The sequence below is a fragment of the Typha latifolia genome, chromosome 6 (assembly GCF_019914945.1).
Source record: "Typha latifolia isolate L0001 chromosome 6, TyphaL0001v2, whole genome shotgun sequence".
Classification (NCBI taxonomy): domain Eukaryota; kingdom Viridiplantae; phylum Streptophyta; class Magnoliopsida; order Poales; family Typhaceae; genus Typha; species Typha latifolia.
In genome coordinates this window covers 3,053,328-3,072,686 of record NC_133091.1, presented here as the reverse complement: position 1 = coordinate 3,072,686, position 19,359 = coordinate 3,053,328, and the positions used below count along the sequence as shown (strand labels likewise).

At 35.5% G+C, this 19,359-nt stretch overlaps 2 protein-coding genes across 3 annotated transcripts; one reads left to right on the top strand and one right to left on the bottom strand.

Moving 5' to 3' along the window:
- Positions 1 to 313: 313 nt before the first annotated feature.
- LOC140791544 (probable serine/threonine-protein kinase At1g54610) lies at positions 314 to 6,998 on the bottom strand. Its single transcript, XM_073142171.1, has 7 exons — positions 6,451 to 6,998; positions 6,065 to 6,349; positions 5,658 to 5,975; positions 3,821 to 4,048; positions 3,187 to 3,287; positions 2,339 to 2,456; positions 314 to 937 (listed from the first exon to the last, which is right to left on the bottom strand). Exons 1-7 carry the CDS (start codon positions 6,793 to 6,795, stop codon positions 599 to 601), a joined length of 1,734 nt encoding a protein of 577 aa, XP_072998272.1. The 5' UTR covers positions 6,796 to 6,998; the 3' UTR covers positions 314 to 598.
- A 3,088-nt stretch (positions 6,999 to 10,086) lies between these two features.
- LOC140791545 (uncharacterized) lies at positions 10,087 to 18,749 on the top strand. Of its 2 annotated transcripts, none has more exons than XM_073142172.1 (10): positions 10,087 to 10,329; positions 12,010 to 12,134; positions 13,369 to 13,541; positions 13,937 to 14,030; positions 15,709 to 15,820; positions 15,944 to 16,032; positions 17,320 to 17,405; positions 17,555 to 17,619; positions 17,690 to 17,799; positions 18,443 to 18,749. In XM_073142172.1, exons 1-9 carry the CDS (start codon positions 10,134 to 10,136, stop codon positions 17,797 to 17,799), a joined length of 1,050 nt encoding a protein of 349 aa, XP_072998273.1. In that variant the 5' UTR covers positions 10,087 to 10,133; the 3' UTR covers positions 18,443 to 18,749. The 2 variants fall into 2 exon arrangements, with proteins under 2 accessions (XP_072998273.1, XP_072998274.1); XM_073142173.1 differs by having other exon boundaries at positions 10,090 to 10,329; positions 12,019 to 12,134.
- The last annotated feature ends 610 nt before the right edge of the window (positions 18,750 to 19,359 follow it).

The following is a 19,359-nucleotide window of genomic DNA, read 5'->3' as shown; positions in this document are numbered from 1 at the left end:
GACTAAATTATATATTTATAACTCTAATAGGTTATTATATAGATTTGAATAACTCATTTGATATGTTTAAGTCTAATTTATTTAAATTTAACCTGGTCCGACTTAGCCCAACCTGACAGTCCCAATTGCCACACTTATTAAGTTGTTTGCTCACAAATATCAACTTATAGTTTCTCCTTTAAATCACCTGAACAAAGTATGATAATTGATAGCCCTGAAGTAGGATGCAGAAATACATGCACAGTTAATCTCTTTGCGAATTATCTCAGTGCAACAAAATAGTAAAACATCACCAGGAAATTGTCAGGGGAGATTAAATACAAATGGATGTGGCAATACCACAACATTTTATTCAACTCATAACTAGACTGTAGATTGTTTCGATACCAAAATGAAAAGAAAAAAAAAATATACATGTAAAGTTGTTGTTTTGGCCCATATATAAATGCTAATAGTAACCAACAAAAGAACTTGAAAAGAAAGGAAAGAAGAAGAAAAAAAAATAGATATGAAAAGAAAAGCTAGGGATCTTTACTTCATATCTAATTTCAGTGAAATGAATTGAGTTCGTGTTCAGACAAACTGCGACTTCGTATTCCTATCTGATCCTTGTGCTGCTCTTGTCTTTCTTTGTTTCTTTTTTTGAATGTGCACCAGCAAGCTGCTTAGAATGAGCAGCCACGCGGATATCGCCTGCAGCCTGTTTTTTCCATCTCAGATGGCCTGCAACACCAGGATCGGCTAATGGTCCAGACAATGTTGTCGCACCGTCCTTCTGGTAGGGGAGTATTGTACCAAAGGAATCTTCTGGTGCATCAAATGTCGAATCCATATAACGCAAAGAACCTGACGGGTAGCCAATCGCTCCATCTTGATGAGGCGGCGGAAATTTTTCACTCTTACATTTTGCATTGGCATGTGTTATGAGGCGCCTTCTCTGTTAGCACAAAAGAAGTTCACATTATAATGACAGACATAAAAAGCTGCATTCACTTCACACTGTAATATGCAAGATTACTTGGTTAAATAGTATAGTGCAGACTTTGCTACTTCCTTGATAAACAAATAGAGAGTAGCCAGACGTGCTTCAAAAGCTACTGTTATCTTTACTTCTGTATGTTACTTTTGTGAATATCTAAAAACAGCATGTTGAATAGAAGTAAAAACACATCACTACAGCTCACATTAAGGAGCATTGAAGTTGACGAAGATTAAGAGGGCTCAAGATGAACCGACACTATTTTTCCAAACCAGAATGACATCAGCTAGAAGCTATAATAAAAAGTAAACAGAAGGCTGCTAACAGTATCACGAACCTTACTGACATCAACATGTATAAGATGACTAATCAAGGATAAAGCAAACACTATTTAGAAGATACGAACTTGTTAATGTCCAAATGGTACTCTTACTAAATCAAACTTTCCAATCAGGAAGATGAACAAAAGACAGTTATTCCTGTCTTTGCCACAAGATCCCTTATATACAATTGTCAAAATGGCAGGTTAATAGCAGAAGCATTGAACATCAACATTCTTGTGCATGTCAACTAAATAGCATTTTTTCTTTATAATTATTCAACTCTCTTTGTAGTAGTTAATCTGAACGTCTGATGATATACTCTTGAAATAAATTTGTTCCTTTCAAGTTCATTTTACACATGATTACTCATATACAAGGAGAATACATGTCAAAAGAGCACCTATGATGCCAAAGTATACTTATTTATTATTATGCTTCAGTGGGAACAGAATCAGATTTTGAAGATATTTTGTTGGATTCCAAGAGTGGGCTCTGAAGCATAATTACTGCAACAATCTCCGTGACCATGGGCAATGTTCGAAGAGGCAACTGCAGTATACTGGGGGAGTGGGGAGTCAAGAGGCTACATAGCACATATATAGTGTGCGGACGCATATGCAGGTGCATATGCATTCGGCACTTAATAGTTAATAGTACTCATTTGATAACTATATGCAGATCAAGTTGGAAATCAGAAGAAATCAATCTCAATGTGAACTATGGAAGATAGATGCTTCTCTCTATAAAAGGACATGTTGTATATATATAGCAATAGTAGTTCAAGAAAATACACATATGCACTAAAAAATCATATCCATTATACCTAGGGGGAGGCACAGGAACCACAAAAGCCTGCACTGCACCTATGCAGCGCATGTACTAATCCTTAGGACAGTGGCTACTAGTTTAAAGATGATGACAAGAGAGTTCCTTATGGATCAAATTTCACATAAGAATTAAGGCTTCATTTCCTCATATTCTATAATTCCATGAATAGGTACTTAGACCACATGAAGGAGACTTAATTTCAACATACATCAAGATTTACTTGGAGTTCAGCATTAGCATTTGGAGCCGGAACTGCCTTGGGAGCTCGATCACGTGTTCGCGTTTTCTTTGGTCCATCGACGTTGGCCCTTGCAGCATGTCGTAACCTGATAAAGAAGATAACATTATTTTTTATGCAGATATTAAGAGAAGGCCCAAAGTCATTCCACAAATCTGAAAGAAAACATGTCAGGCACAAGTATATGCAACTCAAAATTGCCCAACAAATCAAGAATTAAAGTTGGAGTACCAAGAAAATGACATCAATACTTGAGGCCACTTCTAGAACATAAAGTAAAACTATGAAACATGTAAAGTAGTTAAAAAAGCAATGCATAAAATGAAGAGGGAGGAAGAAATGGTGTGCCAATGTGACATTATGAAAGTTGCCACGTAAACTTCCCACTACTAAATGCTAGTTCTCTGTTTGAGCAATTGATGGTATAACCATCGAGTAGAATTGAGTACGCAAACTCTACGAAAGTGAAGTTACCAAACTCTGAAATTCTGAATCAAGTCCGAACTGGTTTTACCATCCCAAGAATCCCTTTAAGAGCATGAAGATGAGAACAACCGATTTCAGCTAGGATTAGTCTGAAGCCAACCGAGGAATTGGTAATTCACCTGTTTCCACTGAAACTGTTGAAATCAACTAAACGCATAACTTCATGCTGGATTTTGGTTTTTCCACCCGAGAAATCTTATTTCCAATATAATCGGAAAAGAAATAACCATTCATGATGAAAATCTAGTAGGTTTACTAAGAAGGATCTACAAAATGGCCTAAACAGGTGCATGTACAAATCAAAGAAGTCGACAAGGTAGATAACTAAGAACCTTCTAGCTTCTTCATCCCTCATTTTGGCATCCATCTCCTTGCTTGGTGGGTACTGTGGCAAGCTTGATGGGTCACAGGCATAAGGTTCAGTTGTAAAGAACTGCAAAAGGCAAAACATAAAAGGAAAAATAATATACATGTTACCAAATATAAACGGCAACTATGCTTAGTTGAACAGTTTATGCAAGAATGGTATGTTATGTCACATAGTATAGAACTAGATGTAGGTTGCATGTGCCAAATGTGCTGAGTCTGTAATAACATAGTATGCCAGGCTATCAAATTGGGAGCATGAGAACTGGTCCCTAATGCAGCGGGGAAGGTATTTCAGAATGGAAATGATCATGCTATCAGGAATGCATGGACAAATGCCATTCACCAAAGAGGTTCATGGCATCACAATTCCAAAGAGGTCTGTGAATGATTATTAGGATAGAGAATGTAATATACAGACTACTAAAATGACATAAAGACAGAATAAAATAAATTTTCCCCTTTAAAGCGACTTCGGTATCTTATGCCGAGTAGTATGCTATTATAGAATCAAGAACCATTCTGTTTCCAGCACCATAATGGTTATTCAGGGAAGCAATAAAGAAGTAGTAAAAATAAAATAGTCAGGGAAAAACTTGCCTCACTTCTTAATGCTGCAGTTGCAGTTTGACGTTCAGCTGGGTCAATTGCAAGAAGAGTTTCAATCAATGGCAATGATGGTGGCGGAAAATCTTTAAATGTCTCTTTAATACAACGTTTGTATGGCTGTTGGGGTTTAAAAATTGTAGCATGTGGCAACTTTGACTTCTTCCAGTATTCATCTGAAGGGGATCCACATAACTTGAAAATTTTATGCAACTGCTCTACCTATAAATGTGAAAGGGTTACAACTATTTTTGCAGCTGAAATAGAAAAGGAGCGCATCTGCAGTAAAATATAATACAGATGATTTGCAAAATAACAAGAAAATATGAATTGAGGAACAAAAACAACAGATGAGTCTGCTAAAGCTGCATTGCGCTTGAAGAATCAAGCAGTTAAATGTTCCTTCAATACCACTGAGATGCATGTACATCAGGAAATATTGTAGGGTATCACCATCTCATATTTCAGAAGTGTTCAAAATACTTGCAAGAAGCAATCATCAAGAATACTATAAGCTTTGTCTAATTAAACTAGCAGTCAATAAGTATATATTGTTAGAGAGTTCTAGACACAGTTAAGTGTCTTGCTATACCCCAAAGACTGAGTTCTAACAACCTTACTAGTGATACTCAAAAAATACCAAGTCACATGAAAAAGAAGAATTGCCAACTTAACACTGCATTGACAAACTCAAACATTAGCCCATTTAAACAAAACGTCTAATATATAGATTTAAAGAAAACTAATTTTTATATAAGGTTTTGTCAACAAAACCCAGCAATGACTTCTTCTCAATGGGTCGATATCGTTGCCATATTAGTCTCGATATATGGTAAATTGGTAATACTTTTCAATTGCCTATGATGTTGAATTTAGAGTATGTGTGAAGATTTCAGTATGTAAATTTTTTGATGCCACATTTATCTATTCCCAACATTCTTAACAGCCTTAGGACACAAGCATCTCTAAAAGTGAGAACTTAACATGAATCAATTTCTTGCAAAGGCATTTAATAAAATTTTCTATGTGAACATTTCAAAAGAACCAAGGCACAATAATTTGTCGTCCATTGATCCTGTCAGCAAGCACCCATAAGAACTATATCAGAATTCAGAACTAATATTGAAGTTCTACATCTGAAAGAGTCAAACCTAATTATTCTTGATTCTTTGAAAAGCAATAGCAATATATGAAAACCAGAGACCCGTCCTTGTATTGTTCCCGGGACACCTATTATGATTTAAAGAAAATATTGACAAGAACTAGACTTCCAAAATTGTAGTTTACCCATTTAAGTATGATTCCTACAACTCATGCTCCCATAACATAAACTCAATTACAAGTCAATCTGCTTATGATATCCCTTGGCAATGGTAATATTCATCATCTTTTGTTCATCAAGCATGACAAAGACTGCAAATTAATTTCATATTTACATTATTCAAGGAGACGTCCTACTCACAGTTCAACCCTTCAGGGTTATGAACTTTTATCATTAAATTCTAACGAAATATGGTAAACCTCAGTTCTAAGTTTCTCATCCTTGTGTCTCAGTTTGCTTGCAGACACTAAGCGACCTTCCATATAGTCAGAAAGGATTAGAACATAAATTAAATAAAAAGAGGCAACACTTTTATTTTAAGAGAAGTGAGAGCTTAAGAGTATCCCAATGAAACCAATGTCACTGATATTCGAATCCGGGAACATCCGTACAACATGAGCACTTTTAACTAACTGAGTATTATCCCACTTATACCATTGGGCATTGGCAAATCAGGTAACACATTAGTCAAAATGGAAAGCCTATGAGAAATTCAATGTCAAAAGCTACCTCATTACGGCCAGGCATAATGGGCTTCCCTGCCAATAACTCCGCCAGAATGCATCCTGCACTCCACAGGTCTATGCTCACACCATAATCCGTCGCCCCTAAGAGAAGTTCCGGTGGCCTATACCAAAGCGTGACCACCCGGCTAGTCATGGGATGCTTGTGTTTGGGATCAAAGAATGCAGCCAACCCAAAATCAGCAATCTTAAGTATCCCACTATTATCAAGTAGGAGATTGGACCCCTTGATATCACGGTGCAGCACGCCATTATTATGGCAGTGCTCTAGCCCCAATAGCAGCTGCTGCATATAACACTTCACCTGCTCAAAGCATACTACTTTCATACAGAAATCCAAAGAAAGCCCAAAGTCTTAAGACATACCCAACTGGGCATCTTTAAAGATCAAACCTGAGGCAGAGTAAACTTGATTTCGGGACTTGCCGCAAGGCCAGCAAGGTCATGCTCCATATACTCGAACACCAAATAAAGACTATGCGACATCCTTGATGTCACCAATCCCTCCAACTTCACGACATTGGGGTGATCCAACTTTCTCAGTATCAGGATCTCCCTGGCCATGAACTTAACACTCTCCAACTCCGAAATATCGAACCGGACCTTCTTAAGCGCCACAATTTTACCAGTCAACATGTCCCGGGCCTTGTATACATTGCTATAAGTCCCCTGTCCAATCTATAAATTCCCAAAAAGTGTGTCACCTTTAGCATCAAAACTACGGATACAGCACCGAAAAGACCAGAACTAGCCTTTCCTCTAGTCTATTACGCTCTTACCTTGTTGATCTTCTCAAAGGAGTCAGCGCGGCGAGGGGTCCAGCCCTTGATGGCCTCCCCTGCGACAGTCGACAACCATTGCGGCCACCCAGCAGCGACCTGCTCGCCGCGCACGTGCCCTGGGGGGTTGCTCAACCTAGGGTCCGGCCGCCGCCGCCGGCGCGGCCTCTCTGGAGGCTCCCCAACTTCGACCTTAGCCTCGCCGCCGGCGCCAGCGACGGTGGCGGTCTCGATCTTAGTCAAGGCGGCTCGGAGCTTCCTCCCTGTGTCGGCGGCCTGATTCTTCTCGCCGCGAGAGGTGGAGGATGGAGCGGGCGAAGCCGGTCTACCGAAGGCGCAGCCCATGGCCTATGTCACCACATCGCCGACGGATCGGGGCTCCCGCAAAGTAGAGGAGTGGTAACCCCCAGGTTTACTAGGGTTTTGAGGTCGTCGCCTTCTTTTAGTAGTCTTTGGAGTTCGCGGAGTTTGAGAGGCGGAGGAGGAGGAGTAGGAGGAGGAGGAGGAGAAGGCGGTAAAAGAGTAATAAAGAGAAAAGAGGTGGGACCTTTAGGAATAGAAGGATATTATTATATTTATTACCAGTATATATGAGGGTAAAATAGGAAACTGCTGAGAGATATTTGGATGGGGTTTTGGGCCCACATAGGTGGCCAATAATATTAACGACACGTCAGAGGATTGATTGGATGATACGTTCATTTGGGATAGTTGGGAATTTTTGCAACATTTGGTCAAAATCAAATAACTCAGTTTCAAATTGATTGATCTAAATCGCTCGTCGTGTTTGATTAGCTCAACCCTCGGGGCTTTTATCGGCTTATAATTTGATTATATATGGATTTTAGGAGGTCGTTGCTCTGATTCTCCTCTCTGTGTCCAAAATTATTGATAGACATAGAATCTCAAATTATAGTAATTATATCCATAGTTTCACTTTTAAATATTAAAAAAATTATCTCATTTTGTAAGTTACTTTCGAACAATAACTTATGCAAGCGCGAAGATCTATAAGTCTGTGTTTCTTTTAGTTTATGCTCCGGAGCTTATTTATTTATTATTTATTTTCTTACTTTATTATTATTTTATTTGTATTTAATAAAGTTTAAAGTTTTTGTCTAGAAAAAAAAAATTAAAAAGCTTAGTTTGGTTGATGAGAAGATTTTCATGTTAATTAGTATTATGAGAATTTTAATTTGCTATTGCTATTGTTTATTTGAATGAAATGGTGATGAAATCAATCGCGCGTGCTCCAATTAATGGCTAATAATTTTTCTTGTCTCTATCGTAAACCTCAAAAATTCTTTGAAGTAATAATAATTTGTTTTTAATGATTTAATCATTTATAATGAGATAAAAAAAACATTAAAAGTACCGATTGTAACCCGCTTTGTCAAAACAGTAAACTCTCGTACTTAATGTTTCAGGATATGTTATAAAATCTTATTTATTATTATATATATATATATATTTTAGTTATTAAATTTCAAAAGAGTAAAAAATAGTCCTTTTTTTGGGGCTAATGGGAGTTGGATTGGATGTTGAACAAGTCAAAAAGAAATAGAATTAAATTTTAAAAAAAAAAAAAAAAAAAATATATATATATATATATAGAAAGAAGCTTCTATTCGAACTCTATTTAAGTGTGCTATCAGGACCTCGTAAGTAATGGTCAATGGAACTCTGATGAGAATTTTTGGGCCCCACTTGGGCAATTCTATCTTGTCTATTATCCTACCCATTTAGTAGCGTGAAGATTATTGGATTTGAAAACTTCACCGGTCAAGTAATATCTCCTCTAAATTTTCTTACCATTTTATTCGAAATCTTCCGATGGCCTCGGAGGGATGGAAGAGGATATGGTTGGCCTACGGAAGTCATACTGATGCTTCTTGCTCAGTCTGTTCCCTAGAGCCAAGAGTCCTACCATCTCTTTGTCCATTGTCATGTTGCTACAACCCTTCGGAATTCTGTGAGGGATCGTTTGTCAGTCAATCTTAGTTTTGGTGATTGATGGTTGGATAGTCTTTGGTTGAAAAAGAGAGAGGGTTTCATTGTTCAATAGTCTAATGTCATGGCTATCCTTGCAAGTATAAGATGTGGAATAGAGGAAGCAGCAGCAGCTTGGGAGGCTCTCCTGGCTATTTAGAACCTAGAGTTGACAGACATTTTGCTGGAATCATACTCTCTGAGACTGACTAGAATGCTGAAGGGAAATGAACTGGCATTATGGGTCATTGAATCCACTATTGAAGACATTAATCATCTAACTAGAAATTATCAAAATTATAAAATTAATCACATTAATAGAGAAGCCAAACAGGCTGGAGTGGCTAGCAAATAGGGGGAGATGCTCGGGATTTGATTGTACTTGAGATGGGGGTTATACCCGGGGACTTGTACAAATTTTGGCCTCCGACTCTAAGAAGCCCTTTGTAACCCGACGATTATCCAATAAATTTATAAAATTGTCTTTTTTCTTAAAAAAAAATGTGTGCTAATTTTATCAAGAACTATCCAATCTCTTGCTAAATTTCTCTCTACGGCCGGTAATAAGATTCATTTTAAAGAACCATAAGATATAGAAAAATTCAATTTCAAATTACTTGTTGTTACAAAAATCACAATACAGATAACTTTTGTTTGTTAAGTATAGAAATTTTGAGACATTAAATATTAAGAATTGAAGAGAAGATTCCGACTTACAAATTACAAGTCAATGGGCAAGTAAATTGAAGATAAAGAGAAGAATCTGGCTTACTATTTAATATCTAATAATATATCTTGATGTGATATAACTTAATTTTTCTCTTCTTTTCAGTGAAAAAGATAACGTAATATTTTAGAGGCGGCTTGATGTGATGTTAAGTATAATATTTGATAGTAGATTAATTAAAATTGACGAGAAATTTAATAGCTATTTACTAGTGGTGTTTGTTTCAAATTATGGCTATTTTAACTGTAATTTATATATATGCATCCAATCAAAGGAGCTCTTCTTTCATAATATGTTTCTCTTAAATATGTTTTACAATTTAACGCTCATCATTTTAAGGTAAGTCAAATGACTGTTATGCATAAAATTTTATCATAAACAGTTAGGTGCAATAAATTATATATATATATATATAGAGAGAGAGTAAGATTTCTATTAGCAAAAAATAAAAAAAATTATCTTTTTTTTTTCATCAACATGCAAAAATTCTCTTCGGAATTTTATTAGTAGGAATTGACCAAACTACTCTGTAGTTAAAATACTTGTCGTACATTAAAAGTGATTATAGAACAATCTTCTTTATTACTATTTTTATTAATATTATTAATTATACTTTTTCGTAATTAAATATAAATTTTTATATAAAATTATTCTAAGTAATCATTATAGTTATATAGAAGTACATAATTGTATTTAAGAGGTGCATTCAAAATTATTCTTAAAAACCTTATGCATGAATAATGGATTTTTTTTTCAAAAAAAAAACTATTTTGATGATTTCAAACACATAAACTTTTGGATCCAATCAAAAAAAAAAAAAAAATTTCATTAGTTACACTTATAATTTCTTCCACTAATCCCAATATTAATACTCCCAATAAGCCTCTTCCTACCAAACGACTACCCAACTCCCAGTAGTAAACAAGTGCAAATATATCCTCTCCTCAAGCATTTATTGCTTTATCCAATGGAAGTCGTCTCAACGTCTCCGATCCCCATTTCTCTCCTCTCTCCTCGTCTCTCCTCCTCGCACACTCTCTCCCGATTTCCGAGAAGGCTCCTCTCCTTTCTCCGTTCCCCATTACCCAGCTCTTGCCCCAAAGGGCGGTATCGCATCTCGATGGCATCCTCCTCCTCCTCCTCCTCCTTTTCTCCCCCTCTCGGTAAGCACCTCTTCTTCTTCTTCTTCTTCTTTTTCAGCTCGATACAATGATGCCAGATTCGGTGTTGTTCTGTTGAATTCTACATTGTTATGCGAATTCTAGAGTTGGGTCGGATGCAAAATTTTATCTTGGTAGGGAAAGGTATCTCTTTTGTAATCTTGGATATCTAATTAGCGTGAAAGTTATGTTCTTGATAACTAACGGAGAGGGACAAGAATTGCACCGGTCTAGTTGTTTTCACACGAAGGAAGGATTGGGATAGATGAAGTGCTGCTACATGATTTGTGGTTTTACTTTTCTGTACTGGAACCAGTGGAAATCGGAACATTTTCGAAGAAAAGGGCGTAATTCTGTAGAAATTATTGTTCTAGTCTACGATTGTATATAATTAACCAGGTCGAATGATAATTAACTATAAATTCACAAATTTCAAGAAGAAACTCAATGTAACAGTAAAATAGTGCATGCTTTTTTTTAAAAAAGTTTTTATTTTTGTATGCTGCAACATGCGTCGAGGATATTTGGCATGTGGAGGAATGCATAGCTGTAAAGAAGGTAGGTGGCCTCTCATGCAGGAATAATTGCTGTATGACTTCCAAGGTGCAATCCAGGGCTATCTCCTTTCCTAGTGCGGTGTGGTGGAGATATCTTTTGAATCATATCCCTCAGTGTTTTAATATAGGCTAGAATCCTACACAGGACTCCTGGACTGTGCGGTAACCACTCTGCATAATATGCAGGTCGGCTCCATTTTGTAACACATGGAGAGAGCAGGGGTTTTTAGAACCCTTGTTTTCTTAATAATATTACAACTTCCTAGTAGTTCCAATTTGGTAATCCTTGCTTCCTGCAAATTATCTTGGGTTTGGTCCATCTTGGAGAATTTATAAATTCTTGACATCAATGGAGTGTCCCTCATGCAGTTTGATCAATGGAGTTCTACTGCTACCATTGCACCTGCCATGGTTCTTCTGGAATGCAACATTACTCTTTTAATAGAAAATTACCCTTCTTTTATCTATAAGGAATCCACAAAAGGATACAGAATTTCCTTTCCTCAGGAAAGTGTTAAGAATGTCTGTTACATCAATCATGAAAAAGAAAACAGTATTAAGCTATTCATTGATGTCTTAGTTTTATATGACATCCAACTTTCCATTTATACATACAATTTTTCTCAAAAGATTCTCAAGGGTTCTGCTTCTCCACAGTTCTAGTCATAAATTTGCCTTTTCTACTATGGAAATTTGCGCTGTAACATGCATTTGTTAAAAAGATTCTCAAGGGTTCTGCTTCCCCACAATTTTAGTCATAAATTTTTGTCCCCTTCTCTACTATGGAAATTTGTGCTGTAACATGCATTTGTTAACTTGGGATTCATTACACTCAGAAAGACAGCATTGGTGGACCTATTAATTATATCTATAATGTAAAGTGAGAAGATCGTAATTAGCAGAAAGAGGTTTACTTTCATTCTCATTATTTTAGAATAGACAAGTTCTGTAATCATCTTTCTACGTGTTCCTTCTTTGTGTCCATGATGCCTCTTTTCTGCATGTCTGGACCACATGTTGTCTATCATTTTATCTACTAATGAAATGGTTAGTGTTTACAACAATTTTATCAAAAGATAAATTGCTTGACAAAAAAGGATGTTTAAAGCTTGTTTTCTCACACTAGTGGCTGCAGACATACTTAATGATGCAGGATTGAAGATATCTTCTCCTGGTGTTGTTGGAGAGAATGATTTGTTGATTGTGGGGCCTGGTGTACTTGGTAGAATTGTGGCCAAGGAGTGGCAAAAGGTTTTGTCAAATTACTCTAAGATATTTAACTGTTAACATTACATGTTGTGCATGTATATATTACAATACAACACACACAGACACATATGTACATATATGCAAATTGTAGATGAATGCCGGTTCCTAAATTTTTCTTGCTAATCAAAATTTGTTAGTCTGAACTGTTTTTCGTGACAGCAGTGCACACAAACCTTGGACTATCCTGTCCTTTGTGTCACTATATTGCACACAAGCAGTGTATCTTGTTTTCCTTTTCCCACTCAAAGAAATCATCTGTATAGCTGCCATATTGTCCAAACAGGGCCCATGAGTTTCTATCAATTAAAGAGTGAACTTTCATCCTAAAGAGGCTGAAGGATGTAATTTGATGAAAAATACACAAGTGAATCAACCTAGTTATGCTGTTAGAAATTTATTAACCCTGATCTTATTGATGCTATTTTTCAGCATGAGTAATGCTGGAAAAGTGTTTACTATGTTGTACTGATAGCTTAAGTTTTGTGAGGCAATTTACATTATATGATTGTTTACTATTCTCGTGGAAAATTCTTTCAAGTTTAGATACATGCCTACTCTGTGAATATCATGGAATTGTCAAAGTGTGAATTCATTTCCTAATTTAGTTACTTGAACAACCTGCTTTTCAATCATTGGTATCTATCTTATCCTCATGCTGTATTAAACATTATGTATTAGTAAATAGTAACCACAAATAGTATCTTCTTTCATTTCTTTACGGGGCAAAGGGATAACAATGGTACTTATTATTTTGAAAGCAAGCAGCTATGCTTTTCCGTCGCCCTGCTTGACAACACTGTCATTGCAAGTGCGAAGTTCTGTCTTGTCCTATTGACATCTAGATTTTGAGAGATTAAAAACATCTAGATTTGATAAATTTGATGGACGAGATTTGATTCATTGAGAAAATAAAAGAAAATCGTCCTAATACAGATATGACCACATCATTTATGGAACAGTCAGATTTCCTATTACTTCAGAAATATATTCTTCTTCCATGACATGGCTATACCCCTTTGACTTGGCAAATGTATGATATAATTGATAATTTGTGACAGTATTCTGTGATTCATGCTTGAAGTTTGTTGCTTTCAAATATCTTATGTTCTTTTTATCCTTGAAGCTGTTATTATCCTAATTGCTTCCTCAATATCCTGGTGACGTGTGATATTTTAATCAAAATAAGAAAAGTCTTCTTCCTTTCTTATCTTAATAGGAACATCCAGGAAGCAAAATCTATGGTCAGACAATGAGTACAGATCATCATGATGAGTTGGTTGAAATTGGGATCATTCCTTCACTAAAAGGATCGACAACTGCTTGTAAAGTTCCTTATGTTATTTTCTGTGCTCCTCCATCTCGAACTGCAGATTATCAGGGTGATGTCAGGTAAATGGCAGTCTATAATGCTAACATGTTGCCATTCAAGCAAGCACAAACTTGCCATGATAAATAGTCATTTTTAGTCATACCAGCTTTTTCCTAGAAATATGAAGACAGTTGAGTGTAAACCAACTTCTTAATTATAGATTATAATATCTGAGATTTCTATATTTGTCCTTCTGCTATTGTGGAGTAGTAGTATTCTTAAAATAAATAATTGTCATATATTTTATTACATGATTTTACATTTAAGTACATGGCAAATTTGTGTTGTTAGGCTTTGATGTCTTTTTTACTGGAATTTAATTTTATATTTGATATTTCATTTTGATAAGATGTTGTATGCAGTCATTGAAGTAGAAGGTTGATATGAATAATATGTTTGAATTCAATATGTGCAGATTGGCAGCATCAAACTGGAGTGGTGAAGGTTCTTTCCTCTTTACATCTAGTACGGCTGCATATGACTGCAGCGACAATGGCTTCTGTGATGAGGTTTTACATCTAATATAAATTATCACTACAGTGATCACACTGTTTGCTATTGTCATACTCTGAAGTCCAAAGTCTGGATAAATTCATCTTTTGTGAGTTTAATTTTTGATGACTTAACATTTTCTGCATTTTGTTGACTATATCATAGCAATTGATTTATCTTGTCAGGTACCTAGTAATAGCCTTGATAAGAATCATTGAAAGGCTTCGTTTTACTCTGGTAAGTAGAAAAGGTACTAGATTAGGGAGTAATTAGAACTTAGTAGTGAAGAAAGAACAAGTACAACCCAGAACATGAGTTTGATCAGTAAAGCAAACTTGAATCACCCTATAATTCTTATCCCTTTTCAGCCGATTGGCACTGAAAGTCTGAAACAATGTCTTCTGATTTAGATATGACTCCTAAGAAACTTGCTTGTAAATGCACTGCGACTTCTAAATAGAAACATAAACCCTATAATATAGTACCTAAAGAGAAGATTGGAAAATGCATAATAAGTAAATCATTTGAGTTGTTCTATGGTCTTGAAACCTTTTGGACTTGTCTATGAGATTGACCATCGGCTATGCCGGTGCTCTTAATTGTACCAATATGTGATTTATGAGAGAATCATTTTCCCATGGAAGGCGAAATTTGAGCTAAATGTTGACTTGCAGTCTAAACTATTTGATCCTGTACAAGTTCACCTCTCTAACTTCTACTATTTCTGGTTTTAGGGTGGACGTTTCTGCAGATTTAGAGATATTATTCCATGCTTAATGAGACTTAAGTTACATTTTACTTGAGATTATCAAGTTCCACAAATTCCCATTCAAACTCTATTTACCTGCTAGGAGATCATGGTCCCTTTTTCCTTCCAATTCAATCAGTTTTTTTTGGTCCTCGTTCTTATTTTACCATGATTTATTGTGTAACCCAAATTGAGGTTGTTTTACCCATAACAAAATATACTTTCCGCATTCTCATGGAATCCATAGTTATGCTCTGAATTACTTTCTTACCTATTAAGTATTAACTATCTCATTTGCATTAGTTAGAACTTTTCATATTTGTTTAGTTTGATTTAAATGATCTCATATATCATGTTAATTTTTTTCAAATTATACAAGAATCTTAAGTCCTCTTTTACTTTAGGCATAAGGTCAATTCTATAATAGATATTCCTCTTTGTTATTCTCAAAATAAGGTATTTATTCTAAGAATAACTATTTTTTTGTAACCTATATTCTGAAATAAGAGTGTAATAATTACGTTTGATGTGATATAAAATAAAATAAAAGACGAAAAAATATCTTTTTTTATGAAATTATCATGTTAATATAAAATAGGTTGATGAAATGAATATCAAGAGTAAATTAGTAGTTGGGTTAGTGTATGGTATAAGATGTAAGTTTGATGAATATTGTTTGTATTCTAGAATAGAGTTATTATGATGTATAGCTTGTTATTCTGGAATAAAGAGTTGTATTCCAAAATATGAAATAATTTATTCCTGAAGTAAACGGGCGCTAATGAGTTAATACTTTAAATTATGACAATGGGTTCTCTTTTCAGTAGTTAAACTTCATATTTTCTTGTAGTAGATTTAATTAGTAAAGTTTTACCTCTTGCAACTGTGTAGCATACACTCATGGTAAAACAATAATATTTTCTTTGTTATCTTTCATCATTTTGTAGGAGTCTCCAGTAGTGCCAATTGGTAGAAGTCCTCGGACTGATGTACTTCTAAGAGCAGAAGAAGCAGTTCTGGAAGTTGGAGGATGTGTTCTGAGGCTAGCAGGGCTATATATATCCTTAAAATAAATATGTGCGATTGTGCACTATTGTTGAGACAGATGCATTAGAAATCAGAGAAGTATAATGTTGGATGAAAATGTGTTCCAATTTTGCTCTCTCCTTGACTGTTTTCACAAAGCAGATAAAGGTGCTCATGTTTATTGGTTGGAGAAAGGAACTGTTGACTCTCGTCCTGATCATATACTCAATCTTATCCATTATGAGGTCAATCGACAACTTCTCTTTGATATATCAGCATTTATGCACAACATCTATAAATCTTTCTCTGTGTGTATTTGTCTAATGAAATATAATCTGGTACTAGATTTCATAAATTTTACATTATCATGTTCTTCCATGGTGGAGAATTAAATTGACCCTAAATTATTCTTGATGAGCTTAAACATCAAATCAGGTTTGAAATGGAAGTTTGCAGTGTATGATGATGCATATTATATCCCATTGATCCGATAATGGATAAAGTTTTTTAATAGAAAATGCTTTTGATCTGCCTGCTGAGTCAAGGATGAACTGCTACCATATTGAGATTATATTTCCTGCATTGAAATAAAGCAGGCTTATTTTTACAATCTTATTATATAATGTCAATGAGGCATAATACCATGATAAGAGATGCTATAAACCTATAACCAGTATAATTGAGATTCATCTTTGCTCTGTGCCCCTGAAATGCAGGTGATACTCATAGTGGAATGCTTAGGATTACAAAGATGCAAGGCTTTGTTTGTGAGAAATAAATAACCGAATCCTGAATTGCTGTCGGTGAACATGTAGGAGTGATGAGTCTAAGAAAGAAGAAAGATATTATGGACTTATTAGGCAGGGAAGAATATAGATTGCTTGAATAATGGTGAATACCACCGTATGAAGTTTACACGTTCTTTTCCTAGATATTCAGAATGCCATGTTCCTATGTGGTTTTTATCTTGGAAGATTAGAAATTCATATTGGTTTCATTGGTGTATCTAGAAAGCTGTTGGATTGGCTTTAAAGCATGATTAGATGATTGTCTATTCATTTACTGTGTTAAGCTGGCATTATGTGGCCACTTAGGGATTAAATTAGCCTAAAAAGATTAAACAGTATTTATATGTCCAATTCTTTGTTTAACAACTGTCATGTTTTACCTTTTAAAGGAAATTTTATCTCTTTGTTTTAATGTTTCCCATAACAAGACATCATTCTGCTTTTCCCGTAAAATCATGTGCTTATAGTTTTTGTAATGCGGTTGTTAATATTAAGCTTCTTTATTAAATCCCCCACTGCAAGGGATGCCATGGATAATATTTTTCTGGAGAAAGCAGTATAACTGTATAAGAATCAATGAATCATATTGTGTTCTAATAAACATATGACAGCTATCCATGTTAAACATGATAGATATACTGTTTTACTACCATAATTTCAGCAGTTTCCAGATTGAATTTAGGGTGCACTACTCAGTCTGTAGGTTTTAGAATTTAGATATTAGTACTAACTTATGCTTTGCAGGATGCTGCTTCGCTCTCGATAGCAATTATGAAAAAGAAGCTTCGTGAACGTCTCTTTGTGGGTTGTGATAATCATCCTCTATCCAGGTCTTTGTTAGTTGACTGCCTTTTCTTCACCTACACATTTAACTATGGCATTCTTTATATGGAAACAATTCACCACATGCGGCAATAGTTGTCCTTGTATCTGTCATCCGTAAATATATTAACTGATGTTCGAAAGTTTCCTTCTGCAGGCAAGAGATAATGGATTGTATGAACCGAAGCAGAAAGTTTAGCAAGAAGTTCCAGGGCTTCACAGGCAATTTGATAATCTGTTCTGGGAAAATAAAGCTGATCTTTAATCTAACTGAGTGGTATCTTGATTTCAGGCACAGATGATCCTTTGGGTAAGAGGATGAATAACTCAAAGACTCGTGTTGAGATTGGATGGGAGCCTAAATATCCAAGCTTCCCGGAATTCCTTGAGCTAATAAATTAAGTGAGCTCCTTTTCCATTTTAACTACTGAAATAAACTGTGCAGTGTGATTTATTTATTTTTGTACATAGGATATTTGTCCTAGTAGCTGCTATTAGGCCATCTTATAATTGCATTCTAATCATTTATGTCAGACATCAGAGTATGCCGTATTTGTTGTGAAGTCCTCTTGTTTTGAGTTTCGAATTCTGTAATATGGAAGAGAATAATGGGGTAAGGGTTTGAAATAATTAATTACTGATTATTTTCATATATTTTTCTTGTCAAAATTCAAGTTATCGGTCATTCTGAATTACATAGTTATGTCCCTTCTCCATCTAAGGACCAGGATACTCTACTAGACTAATAATCAATGATCAGTAATTGGTGTCTCATGGGTGCAACTAATGGACTGGACTAGACAGAACTTTATTTAGTTGAAGTTAGAGGGATGCCCTTAGTCTGGTCAGCTCCCCATGTAACGGAAAGAGCAATGAAGGTTGGTAAACTTCACAACATTGCATTCAGAACCCATTCCGAGTACATTAGAACTTTGAAGTTAATGTTATAGCTGCTTTTCTCTAGTGTTATGTGGTGCTTCCAAGCTCTTCTATTTAACAATCACCTCATCTCACTCTCATCATGTGATGCTGTTGCTGTATGCAGTCATCGTCAGATAATGAAGATGGAAATCCCATTGATCCTATGGGACTTCTCCTGATACTGGTCCTAGCTCGCGCTCTTGATGGTCTTTGTCAGGCCACCACCTGGACATGGTACATTCATGGTTTCTCGCTCTTACTGAGTAAAATTTAATTGTACATTTGCTACTGTAGATATGTTTATTCGTCTTGCAAGCTTTGTATTTTGTTTGTACACACAATTTTACCTGTTATACAACTCAAATAAGGCTATGTGACAGAAAATCTTAATTGGAGTGAATGATTATATTGGAATTAGAAGATTTTGAGTATGGAGAGTGCAGGAATGCAATGATAAAATACCAACTGTCAGTTTTTCTTTTCTTTCCTCTTAGCTCATTGTGTAAGATCTTAAGACTTCCATATATTTGGAACCTTGTCTACTGGAAAATCACTAATCTCTCTGCATTCTGCTTAATCAAAATGATAGTCTGAAAGTTTCAACCATCAATGTAGAGGTATCAATTAATCATGTCAGGCAGACTCTTTTCTCTGAACTGCTTCCATGAGAGTGTCATTTTGTTGTTCTTGAAAAGGACTCTGTTATCAGTGAATTACTCCGAGTCTGTTTCAACTTTCCTGCCAAGAAATTCCCAGAAATGCAACATATTTATTGACATCCAACAAGCTTTTGAATTTTGATATTCCTTGGCTTTCACCTTCTGCATTCCAATCTCATCAGAATTACACTATCTGATGCATTTTAATGGCAAGTTATGCCAATAAGGAGCAGATTGATTATTTGAACATTGTAAAATGACATGTCAAAGGCTAAGCTTTTGGCAATCCATTCAGTATACATAGGAGCTAACAAGAGGTGCTTGTCTGGTTGTCAGTTTAAGAAATTAAAAAAAAAAAATTCCAACAGTAAATAAAAGGGAG

Coding starts and splice junctions, on each gene's coding strand:
- LOC140791544 (XM_073142171.1), bottom strand. CDS start 6,795: ATGGGCTGCGCCTTCGGTAGACCGGCTTCGCCCGCTCCATCCTCCACC. Junction 3,288..3,820: donor CTGCAGCATTAAGAAGTGAG/GCAAGTTTTTCC, acceptor TGCCTTTTGCAG/TTCTTTACAACTGAACCTTA. Junction 2,457..3,186: donor AGGGATGAAGAAGCTAGAAG/GTTCTTAGTTAT, acceptor CTTCTTTATCAG/GTTACGACATGCTGCAAGGG.
- LOC140791545 (XM_073142172.1), top strand. CDS start 10,134: ATGGAAGTCGTCTCAACGTCTCCGATCCCCATTTCTCTCCTCTCTCCT. Junction 15,821..15,943: donor GAGGCTAGCAGGGCTATATA/TATCCTTAAAAT, acceptor ACTGTTTTCACA/AAGCAGATAAAGGTGCTCAT. Junction 17,406..17,554: donor GATAATCATCCTCTATCCAG/GTCTTTGTTAGT, acceptor TTCCTTCTGCAG/GCAAGAGATAATGGATTGTA.